This window comes from Poecilia mexicana, unplaced genomic scaffold (genome assembly GCF_051168715.1).
Source record: "Poecilia mexicana isolate PSO_F unplaced genomic scaffold, ASM5116871v1 scaffold_17, whole genome shotgun sequence".
Classification (NCBI taxonomy): domain Eukaryota; kingdom Metazoa; phylum Chordata; class Actinopteri; order Cyprinodontiformes; family Poeciliidae; genus Poecilia; species Poecilia mexicana.
In genome coordinates this window covers 27,869,104-27,880,604 of record NW_028263386.1, presented here as the reverse complement: position 1 = coordinate 27,880,604, position 11,501 = coordinate 27,869,104, and the positions used below count along the sequence as shown (strand labels likewise).

Here is an 11,501-nt window from a genome sequence, read left to right as displayed (position 1 = left end):
TCTAAGATTGATTGGGATCATTGTATTGCAGAGGATGGCAATTAACAAATGTTATTAAAAAGACAATTTATTTCATTAACTTTCACTAAGTCAAATAAAATACATTATATAAATTACACAGATGGTTATTTAAAACAGTTTTAAAATGTTTTCATTTTTATACAACTTTGTATAAAATTTTGTATAAATGTGTATATTTTCAATACATATCTTTACTGTTAAAATTTTACAACAAATCATACAATTTCTGTACAAAGTACATTAAAAAAATCACCACCCTTGTTGTCAATTCCCAACACTGAACCAAATATTTGAAATGAATTAACTTTCCCAATCTGCTCTGAGGAGTTATTACTGCCAGAGCTGTGATTCATCACCGTCTTAGACGGCGCCTGTCTGGCATCAGGAAGTAGGCTAAAGAAACATTGTGTCCCTCCGTGAAGAAATTCATGAACAGATGATTAACAAAGTCACAGACATTTGTCAGACTGGAAAAGGTTACACAGGCTTTTGGACTCTGTTCACCACTGAATGTCATCACAAACAGAGAAAACATGGAACTGTAACCAACCCAACCAGACGTGGCCTTCCTATTCCCAGAGAGAACACTGACAATTCATCCAGAGAAACGAGGCTGAAGTTGGTTTCTGATTGCAGGTTCTGATTCTGGAAATGGCTAAAGGACAATTCCACTTAATATTACAAATTGTTTTTTCATTATAGAGATACGGTGTGTCAGGGAGAAAAAGCCCAAACAAATCCAGGGAGAGTCATGCTAAGTTAACTGCTAGTTAACTTAGCTAGTTAACTAGCAGTTAACTAGCTAAGTTAACTGCTAGTTAGCTTAGCATGGATTCAGGACAGAACTGAAGCATCTATCCTAAGATCATGACACCGAGATCTCCATAGAGTTCTGCTAACTACCATTGTAGGTAGCAGATCAGAAGCTGCTATAAATGGATTTTGAAGTGATCCGTTGGACCCTCTAACTTTAAGATGGAGGCCTGATCCGTCTCGATCTTAAGGTTGGCTGGGCGCTGGCTTCTTCGGATGAGTGGTGACACAGGTTGATCCTGTGACCTGGAGGATCACAGCGGATAAAGCAAATGAACTAAGCCGGGCAAAGAAGTGCAAAGTGTAGCGCTGAAAATTAAAGCTGACACCTTAAAGCTTTAGTTTGCTTCCAGATAAAATGACATGCAGCCGTGATCCTTAACATGCAAGACACCTGCCAGGTGAGGCTGAGTGACATGCAAGCATATGTTGAAGAAAGCATAAAATGTGAGAAAATCTAATCCTGTCAGTACTTTGACAAAATAATTATTTTGATGTCAAATAAAAACAAACCAAAACAAGAGAATGAAACAGTCATTCATATTTGTGGTCTTTATAATATAAACTATTGAGTGTAGAATAAATCAGTTGGCTGTTCAATGCTTCTGGCTATTTATTGTATTGATGTTACATGTATTGATAAGGGCAAGTTTAGCTGAACCACAGGTACAGAGTCAGGCACATGGAAGTGTTTGTTTCCTTTATGTCTGGTCTTTCAGTGGTTAGCAGGACTGTGGTCATTTTTTTCCCAGGGTGTGTGTATATGTATATATGGGTGGATGTGTGTGTGTGACCTATATATATTTGATACAGTGCAAGGCCCATGTGAGGACCCACTAGTCCTTATGCCAGACCCCATAAGAAGTGGTGCTGTTTTGGGGTTGGCGGTTTAGGACTGAGGTGTGAATTGAGTTCAGGTTTGGTTTAGGGTAAGTGTCAGAGTTAGTCTGTAGAAATGAATCAGAAATGAATAGAAGTCAATGGAACATTCCTGTAAAGATAGACAAACCTACTGTGTGAGTGTGTATGCAGGTGTATATATGTATAATGTGTGTGTGTGTGTTTGGATCTACAATGAGCAGGTTAATAGCCAATGCCTCCATGTTGTTTCCCAAAAAATTGACAACTTTATAACTTTTGCAATGCTTGAATTTTTTTTTTTTTAATATTCTTAAAAATCTAAAAAATATTTATAGAATTCACCTAACTTAATTTGGGCCTACAAGTTTTATGTGAAGTACAATTTTTGCAAAACACACATTCAGTAAAAACAAAATTAATTCAAATCGGGGCCCTGGATGATTTCCCCAGTAAGCTCTTTCTAAAATCTGGCCCAGCAGTTAAATACAATTCACAAATCTGGAGATTTGTTTAACTTGAACTTTTAAACATTGACTTTTGCTAAACTTTTTGTGGCTCCCAAGGATTTTCAACGCTGGGTTAAATAGATGAAGAACAACCCCAAACCACCAGAGCTCATGTCTATCACGCATTATGAGATGCTGGAACACCCCTATGACTGGTGAATATCATCATGATGTTGACAGAGATGAATATTGAATGAATACCCAAAACAAATATTTGTTTAAATCAGTTTTATTGGCTCAATGAGGCCAAAATGGTCATTTTTCTTCTACCCCATCCCCACTTCCCCCCCAAAAATACCTTAATATAAATTACAGACAGAAAGCAGCACATAATAGATACATGGTTTTTAAATAAGAAAAATATACTTAAAACATCAAACTTTGAAGTCAACTGGCAAAGATCAGAAACAGATACCTTACTAAAAAAACTGACCTTTTTCCAAATATGTACAAAACAATGCCATTTATTGAAGATCTAGTCAATATGACTAAATATCAAACCCTCCAGAGAAAAAAATATCAGTGAAGAAGACTTTCAGTTGATTCTGACTATAGAACATTTAGTATGTGGTAAGAAAGGCAGGAAAGGTGAGCAATATTGATGCTAACGTAGCGTAAAGCTAATTGACAACAGTTCACCCCGTAACCAAACTCCAGCCTCATCATGCTGAAATCTGCTGTTTATGTTTTAGATGGTTATTTGGTCCACAGCTTGTGGTTTTAAGAGTTTGCTGACTCAGCATGTCACTAGTGTAAATGCCCTGCACAAAAACAACCAATCTGCAGCTTATGTGATGCCAACAGTCAGGTTTGCTAATTACCAGACCTCAGCACGAAGCCACATCATCCCCAGTGAGGCGTCTGAGCTTGTTGGAAAATGCGTGATGACTCCCAGCCCAGTCCACAGGCAGAGACTTGCTCGCATCTACAGGATGAAACCTCATCGGGAAAACATATTAGAGAAATTTTCCACTGCACATTTGGCTTTGGACTCAGTTACTGGCTGTGGCTTCACATAGCAATAATGAATCTGTCTTTTCACACAACAGACCAAGAAAACTCTTTTCATCTGACTTTGTCCTTCTGCTTTCAGGACTGTGACTCTGGTGTCAGGTTTCCCCCTCACAAAGAACAAACCCAAAAGTTGGACGTGTCTGCCACAAAAACCAGCGAAGAAAAAAGAACGGACAGTTAAGACTCTGCTTCTTTCTCCCTCTTTGTCTCTTTCAGTTCTTTAAGACTTGTTGATGGTGGTGGGAGCAATCATCATTATGCTTGACTTCAGGGGATAGTAGCGCCCCCTCCAGGTCTTCCAGAAAATGCCTTGCTTCCTTTGGTGTCTCTGTTTGGGAGGAGGGCTCTGGAAATATCTCCCATTTAGGTTGGAGCGACCACAGTTGCTGAACCACCAACCACCTTCAAAGACAGAATCAGCTTGATTAGCATGCTTCAGTCTTGTCGGTGTGACAGGACAGTGTGCCAGTACTTACCAGAGAGGTGTTTGGCACAGTTAATGTCACCTTTACGATCATTGTCTTGGTCCCGGGTTGAGAACGGCAGAGAGAGAGCCAAGTCGGTGGTCAGGGAACTCTCCAGCGTATCGGTGGTGCCAGGTTCCTGAATCAGGAGTGAGTAGTTGGTTTCTTTTCCACCAAGTTCAAACGGGAAGCGGACAGATGCCGAGTCATCCCCCCAGTCTGAGAATTTAATGTTGAGGGTATAGCTGCCATCTTTGGCGATGGCATGGATGTTTTCCAAGCCCAACCAGAACTCTCCTGAACAGGAACAGAGAACAAAACTTAGTCCAAAACAACCCAAAGCTCATGATCCTGACATCTGTTGTCTTAACTTCCCACATCTTTCAATGACTTCATTCTTAGTGCCAGGAGGTACTGAAGGCTTACAAAGGAACTGAAAGGCAACCATCCTGATCCCGCACTGACCAGCTAACACTGGATAGTGAAAGTGGATAAAACCCCAAAGAGTATTTACCATTCAGGCTGCCAAAGCCTTTTTCGTAAGCCTGCCACAGCTGGTCAAAGTCCATGGAGCCATCTTGGCGTCTTTGGATGACTGTCCATCCACCATCTGGGCAGAGAAACATAGAGAAATTGATCAAACAAATGTTACATCAGCCAGGAGACAGACTTAGCACTCAGAGGAAGTTCTGCTGAGCTCACCAGTTGTCATCTCACAGAAGACGTCAAAGGGCTCAGAGTCAGTTGGCTGGATGGGGTAGACCCCGCTGGTGGTCTCTCCTCTCAGGAACAGTTCATGACAGTCTGTGGCCATTTCTGGAACAGCAGAGAGGGAGAAACCCAACATTGAGCATGCTTAAACGTGGAGGGATGTTGGTGAAACCTTTCTTGTTATTGCCCGGGCTGCCTGGTATTCCATTAGATTTTTCTCCAGTTACGTGAAAGATTCCAACAAAATGCAAAACTGAACTGTTTGACAGGTTCAATATTGCCTTGTTGTTTAGTCTTAGGCTTCTTCCAGGTTATCACCTCAGAGGGTGACCTGTGCAGGATGTCTTGACCAAACACATGATCTTGCTGTTACAGTTTCTCCGGGAATGCCGACAATGCTCAACACATTTAGCTGTTGCAGGCTCTACTCCCCCTGAGAAACCACAGAAAATCGGCTTAAACTGAAAGTTTTTTTTTTAAGTCATCTGGTTTCCAGAACTTGAACAAGTCACAATATTAGCCCCACTCCCTGTTAGAATGAATTTGATTAGGTTCCTCTGCCGAGCTTTTAGAAATAGGTAAATCTGTTTTAAAGAAACCCTCAGCTGAAGGAGAGCAGAGTGTTTGCAAATAAAACTAATCGTTCCAAGTGAGCAAAGCACAGCTTATCGCACCGAGTCTGGACATACAAACTTACACCTGATAAAGCCATTAAAAACAAGAGTGTGTCTCTGTCGTAAACATGACCTTTCTCCCAGTTCCCAAGCAGAATTCCCCTCTTTTACAGCTGCCTGGCCTTGCAGGCTATAGGGTTACACACCATTCATCCTTTACATTCCTCATCCTCCCCCTTCCCCATGTCTGCGACCTGTCACACCTCCGTCATGTGCACAGCAGCTAGGTGGTGACGTAGATGTGCATGGCTGCTGCATGCATGGGGAATGATCAGATGGTAGGGTTTGGGGGGGGATGGGGATGTTTCCTTAAGGGAGAAAGGCGTTTAGAAACGGGGGTGGGCGAGAGTCTGGAGCTGCAAGCTGTCATTTGTCTAAGGAGGCAACATCTCACCATTACTCAAGTGGCATCAGGTAGGAAAATGGAGTATTTATTAATAAATTCTAATAAAGGTGAAAAATCATGCATGTGATTGACGGAATGTTGCCTAGCTGATCATAGACCTCTGACCTCTACTCTAAAGGAACAAACTCTGGGGGCTGCTGCCTGACTGTGGGTAAGGGGGATATCCTGAACTTTGGCACATTTCCAAAGGAAGAGACAGAGTTTTCTTTCTGTTCAGGATGTGGGGTGTGTAAACGGTGAGGGAGTGTGAATGTAGGGAAAAGGTTGCTCACTCATGAGGAACATCAAAACATTTGTTTTTGAGCCTGCCATAAAAAGTGGGAGCAGTCAAGTGTCTTCCAAGCAATGTGGAAGGTATCTATGCAAGGTTCACAGATAAATTTAGAGAGCCTTTCCCCATTTTCCTCCTCTTTCCTTGGCTCAGAGGGAAATGTTATCAGTGAAAACAGAGTGTTTGAGATGAAGGCAGCCTCCCAGGCTCTGAGTAATCCACTAAAGCTGCTTGACCCTGACAGGATACTCTCTGAAACGCTGAACTTTCTTCTAGCTGGAACTCTGCCAGGAAAACTTGTCAATTTTTTCCCTCATTCACAAAGCACTGCTGATGTCAGAGTGTTGTGGTATTCCTGGGATCTGTGGTGGACTTCAGATCACCTTTCACCTAGTTCACATCTAGAAGCAGTTAGGAGTTCAGTTTTGACTTTAAGTCAAGTTTTACAGCTCTCTAATAGCTTGAATTCCAGTTTTTACTTCATTTGTGTTTAAATGCACTTTTTTCTTATACGTCTCTGAAGACTAAGCTGAACGTCTGTTTTGGGTCCTAAGCAAGTGATTTTTTTTCATCATGCGTCTAAATCAGAGAGTTGAAAACATGTAGATGCCTACAATTTTGAACAGATTAAAAATTTCCCATTAAAAAAAGATTTTACCTGCTTAGCAATAAATTAAACATGTGAATTTTAATGAAATTAAGTTGAAAAGAACAAATTACAAGATATAAATGTTCCATTGACAAGCTCATCCTACAAACAAAAAAATATAAAAAGAATGCATTCATATTAGATCTGTTTGCTTGAGAGAGGAATGTGTGTTGTTGTTAAACTGAGCACACATGATTCCAATGGCCACATCCTGCCCACCACCACCCCCCACCATTACATGATCTATTTTAAGCAATTATTTATTTTACACCTAACCTAACCATTATCATGGATGGCAATCTCAGCTTCAACCTCAGTCATGTGGATATTTAGAAACCAGCTTGGCCATTTCCAGCAGCCCAGTAGAGTCTGGATGAAGGAAGATATTATCACAGACTGCAGAGTTAAATGAGCTCCTCTGACTAAACTCAACATCCATTCTTTCTAGAAACTGGTTTTCACATCTGCTCAAGTTGTCTATAAAAAAGGTTAACCTGTATAAAGTTCTGTTGGAGGTTTCCTCCTGTTGAAAGGAAGTGTTATTCTCCCCTGTCACAACATACTTGATCCAAATGGCTGAGCTTTTTAGGATAGCGAACTTTCTACCAAATGATTTAGATCTATCAGATTGGAGTTTGAAGCTGCCTGAATAAATTGCATAGATTTGATAATAAATTTCTCTTACATGACCGTGAGATGACAGAGGGGAGGTGAAATGTCGTGAGATAACTAATCAGAACAGAAAGAAAAAATCGGACATGCCAAAATATTTTTAAAAAGTCAGATGATTTGTGTGACATTACAGAATAATTCAAGATGTAAAGGTTGTGTTCAGACTGGTGTATAATGTTAAAGGAAACCAACCCCCCGTGTTGAGTTGATTGTGAGTCAGAAAGTCCACCTGTTGCCATTTCCGGGCTCGCGATTAGACTGACTTTAATTGTTAGTGATTTAAGCTCCTTTCTGTCCTCACCCAGCAGATGGTTCGCCACGTTTTGGCGCCAGATCTTCTTCAGCCCACTTAAGTCTGTGTGAAGGGAGGGGATTTGTGGCGCTGCGGGGTTTTACTTACCGAGCGGCGAGTCGCGCTGCTCCTCTACGTCGCTGTGCGCAGGGCGCTCGGTACTGCTGCTGCCGCTGCCCCGGGTTGAGGGCCTAAGGCCGGGCTGCTGGATCTAAAAAAAAAATAGGAAGCCCCCCAAAAAACATGAACGAATTGTCCCCAGCTTTCAGAGAATGAAACCGACCAGGCTTGTTAACGCGGCTCACCTGGCTCTGCAGCGTCCTGATGCGAACGTTCTGCTTGTCCAGTTTCTCCTGCTGGAGCCTGATGCGCTCCACCAGATCATCGATGCGTCTGTTCTGAGAGTCCAGCATGAGCTGAGGAAAGAAGCAGCATTAATAAGACCCAGGTGGACGGTTCTGGTTTCACATGCAGCACTGGTTATGCAACTGCCTTTTGCAGCCAGCTGGTTCTGGGTCAGCCCGTTTCCCTGTCAGGCTCTCCAGAGTCCCAGCAGCCAGCAGCCCCTCATTCTACCATCTGATGCTTCAGATCTCTTTGTCTAGCAGTCCTGAAGTCTCTCTGCACGTGCTGCACGCAGCTCCCCACCCACTTCTTCCTCTGGGTTCGTTCATTCCAGAAGTGCACACTTTATTGCACACTTGAGTCTACAAGCAGGAAGCATTGAACACAAAGGAAGCCTCATGTGTCCACCCTCCCATGACCCTTTCTCACCAGACGGCCTGCAGTCTCACCTGGATGTTGCGTGCATCGCTGCTGTTCCTGCTGCCGGGTCCCTGCAGCATGCCGTCCACCCTCTCCTCCAGCTGGCTCATCCTCTCGCTCATGGTCCTCCTCTCCTGCTGCATCTCCTCCACCTTCTCCCTCAGCTCGGCCGTGACGTTGAGGAGCTGGCCCTCTCTGTCCTCCAGGTCCCGAGCACGGGCTCTCAGGCTCTCCCCCTCCACCTGCTGCCTCTGGCTCTCCTTGCCCAGCTCGGTAGTAGTGCGGTTGAAGGCTTTCAGCTTGGTGAAGATGTCCCTCATGTGGCCTTTGGTTTTATCTACGTGCTCCTTCAGGTTCTGGCCCAGCTGCAGCAGGCCGTGGGCCAGGATGTTAACGTCGTCCCGCGCTGCATACTGCACATGTTTCTCCTTGGCAGCAGCAGCGCTTGGCGAGGCCCCCTTCCTCTCAAAGGGAAAAGCAGAGGCCATGAGCACCACCAGGCAAAGTGTCAGGGCTGCAAGCATTGTCTTCATCGCTGCTGGAGCTTCCACCCCTCAAACCGAGTCTTGCCAAGTCTTGTGGAGTTGAACTGGAGAGCTGAGGCTCCTGGATGAACAGACACAGCTCTGCTGTTTTATACTTTCCTAGCCCTGCGGTGTAAGCCGTGCTGCTGCCTGCCATTGGCCAGCTGGGCAGAGGGAGGGGTGCAGCTGCTCTCAGGTTTCTGTTCCTCCTCCATCTCCAGATTAACCATTCATGTCAGAGACTACATGGGGAGGGAAATGATATAACAAATGATCACTTCTATCAGCTAATGTCAAACCGTTGTCCTTCCTCCTGCGAGAAGAGTCACCTCACCACAGCTGGGGGTGAAATCTGTGACATTTCTGATCCCTTCATCAGCGCAGGAACAGTCTGAAACGAGGTGTTAGCCATATCAGGAGTCATACACCGAGCCGTCCAGATCAAATACTGCTGGAGTAGATGTTTGTGTAGTTCACCAAAAGCTTTACAAGCTTTGTCAGAACAAAGAGCAGATGAGCCAGAGGAGAAACGCACATCGCAACTGAAACCGGTCAGGAACATTCCTGAGGAAGATTTAAGATTCAAAGTGGGAACTGTGGTCTGTTAAACACAAACATTTAGCTAATCTAAGCGTTTTCTGCCGTCTTATCTTTATTTCAAATAACACCAGCATGCTGGCAGCAGGATGAAGTTAGTGTGAAACAGTGAAGGATCAGAAACCTCCAGGGGACAAAAGCATAACTGCAGCATATTTCTACTCAGGTACAAGTAAAAACAAGCTATGCAAGGAATTACTCTAATATTTCCAGTAGGTAATGTACATATATCTAAACATTAGAAGTACTTCCAATGACAATTTCTAGTATTTACTGGATCTTCACCACCTCCAAATGCCAAGAAGACAGGAAACAACATGAGAACAACAAAACTTTAACCGGACAGCTTCTGTCTGTTTCTGCTGCATTTCTGGTTAAAACCTGTTTGTTCTTGATTCAGTGAAGTTACTCGCAGTGGGGAGAGTATTCGGAAATTTCACTTGAGAGTAGCAACGTGTTTGAAAATTAAATACACTTTTTGAATTGGTTCCTTTCTGACTAAATAACACAGAGACAGTCAGCTTTTCATCATATGAGGAGGAAACAGCTGCTAATGTCTAACAGTTCATTGCGGATGCTGAGAGAGAGAGGAAGATTCAATTTAAAGTATTTTTTAAGTAGCAATTCACTGTTGATAAAGGAAGAAAAATAAGCTGTTATAAAGAAAACAAGACTGTCAGGAGATAATAGGAAGGGGGAATGTATTTTAGCAAAGCTGTTCTGCTTTATTCTTTTGAGAACATACTGGGTTAGAAAAGATGGCAGCATTTAGGAAAACTTGAATGAGAATCTCAAGTCATTTTTTTTTACTGCTAATAAAAGATGCTGCAGTCAGTTAAAACTTAACTGTTTAATAGTTTTCTCTTCCTAATACACGGTCATTTTCAGAAACAAAAACTTTTTGATGAGGCTCATTTGTCAGATTAAAATAACTTTTTGAAACTGGACAACCAGCCATTAAGTAATCAGATATTAAACATACATTTCAATGAGGATACATGTATGTATTGAAAATCTTTTTTTATTGGTCTGATGTAATATTCAAATTTTAAATGCTATCATAACTGTACTTGGGAAAATCATCATAAATAAAGGCTTTCAAACACTCATTTTTTGTATTTAAATCACATGACGTGTTTCACTTTGTGACAAAGTTCCTGAAATAAACAAGACTTTTAAGTTCCAGAATGGGTTTTAACAACAAGGCTAGAGAAAGGATTTTCGGTGCTGTTCTTCTATATCGACTGAAATCTGTATTTCAGGTCAAAGCTTTACAAAAAACCTCCCCCTAAAAATCTGAAATAAGCCACAAAATTCTGATTGAAAATTCAGTTTTTTTCCAGCTGGAACCAGCAAACGATGGAAAGTCTGACTGATTTTGGGCTGGAAATACTAAAACAATATCATAGTCCTCCGTATTCATATCACCCGGCGTTAATGTGAGGGCTTCCTTATCATCCCCCTTTGATGACGTGAGGCGTGAATGTGGAGGGGGGGTGTAGGGTGCCTACCTTCAGGCAGACTGTGAGAATTAGGGGAAAGTTCACAGCAGACAGAGCGGCCAGGCGGTGTCTGGCAGTCTCTGCCTGGCAGCCAGTGGTCCAGTCTGTGTGATCAGACCACAAAGAGAGCTGTTAACCCTCTGCTGCCTGCAGCCCAGTCTAAGTGGGTGAAAGGTGAACGCTGTGGTCTGGGCTTCTACTCCAGCTGCTCCCAGACGAAAGATTTCCTCTGATTCCAAACATACTTCTGCATTTTAATCTTTAATCAGTTTACAAGAAATATTTCAAGCAAAAGGAAATGAGAAAAACAAAACAAAAAAAACATCTGCTCCTCTCCAGGTTTTAAAAATGGTAAATTATAATGTGTAAAATGTTGCAGCGTGATTTAGGCAAGGCAAGGCAAGGCAAGTTTATTTATATAGCACTTTAAAACAGTACCACTGACCAAAGTGCTGTACAATCACAAAATTAATCAAATAAAAATCAAAATTAAAACACACTATAACCAACAATACAGTGACTTAAAACACCCTATACAATACATAAACATACCCAGATAAATACAGGAAAGCAGCAGCTCAAACTGAATCAAAGGCCAACCGAAAAAGGTAAGTCTTAAGAGCAGATTTAAAAATTGCTAAAGAAGAGGCCTGTTTTACCGACATAGGTAAAGAATTCCAAAGTTTAGGAGCTGCAACAGCAAACGCCCTGTCTCCTCTCTGCCTCCTCGAAGTCCTCGGCACCTCCAGGTTCATTTGG

The 11,501-nt window shown here is 42.5% G+C and overlaps 1 protein-coding gene across 1 annotated transcript; it reads right to left on the bottom strand.

Moving 5' to 3' along the window:
* Positions 1-2,414: 2,414 nt before the first annotated feature.
* On the bottom strand, positions 2,415-10,173 carry angptl4 (angiopoietin like 4). Its single transcript, XM_014970131.2, has 7 exons — positions 8,149-10,173; positions 7,660-7,770; positions 7,463-7,565; positions 4,382-4,495; positions 4,194-4,289; positions 3,692-3,976; positions 2,415-3,617 (listed from the first exon to the last, which is right to left on the bottom strand). The coding sequence occupies exons 1-7, from the start codon at positions 8,650-8,652 to the stop codon at positions 3,436-3,438; spliced, it is 1,395 nt and encodes a 464-aa protein (XP_014825617.2). The 5' UTR covers positions 8,653-10,173; the 3' UTR covers positions 2,415-3,435.
* Between the last annotated feature and the right edge of the window lie 1,328 nt (positions 10,174-11,501).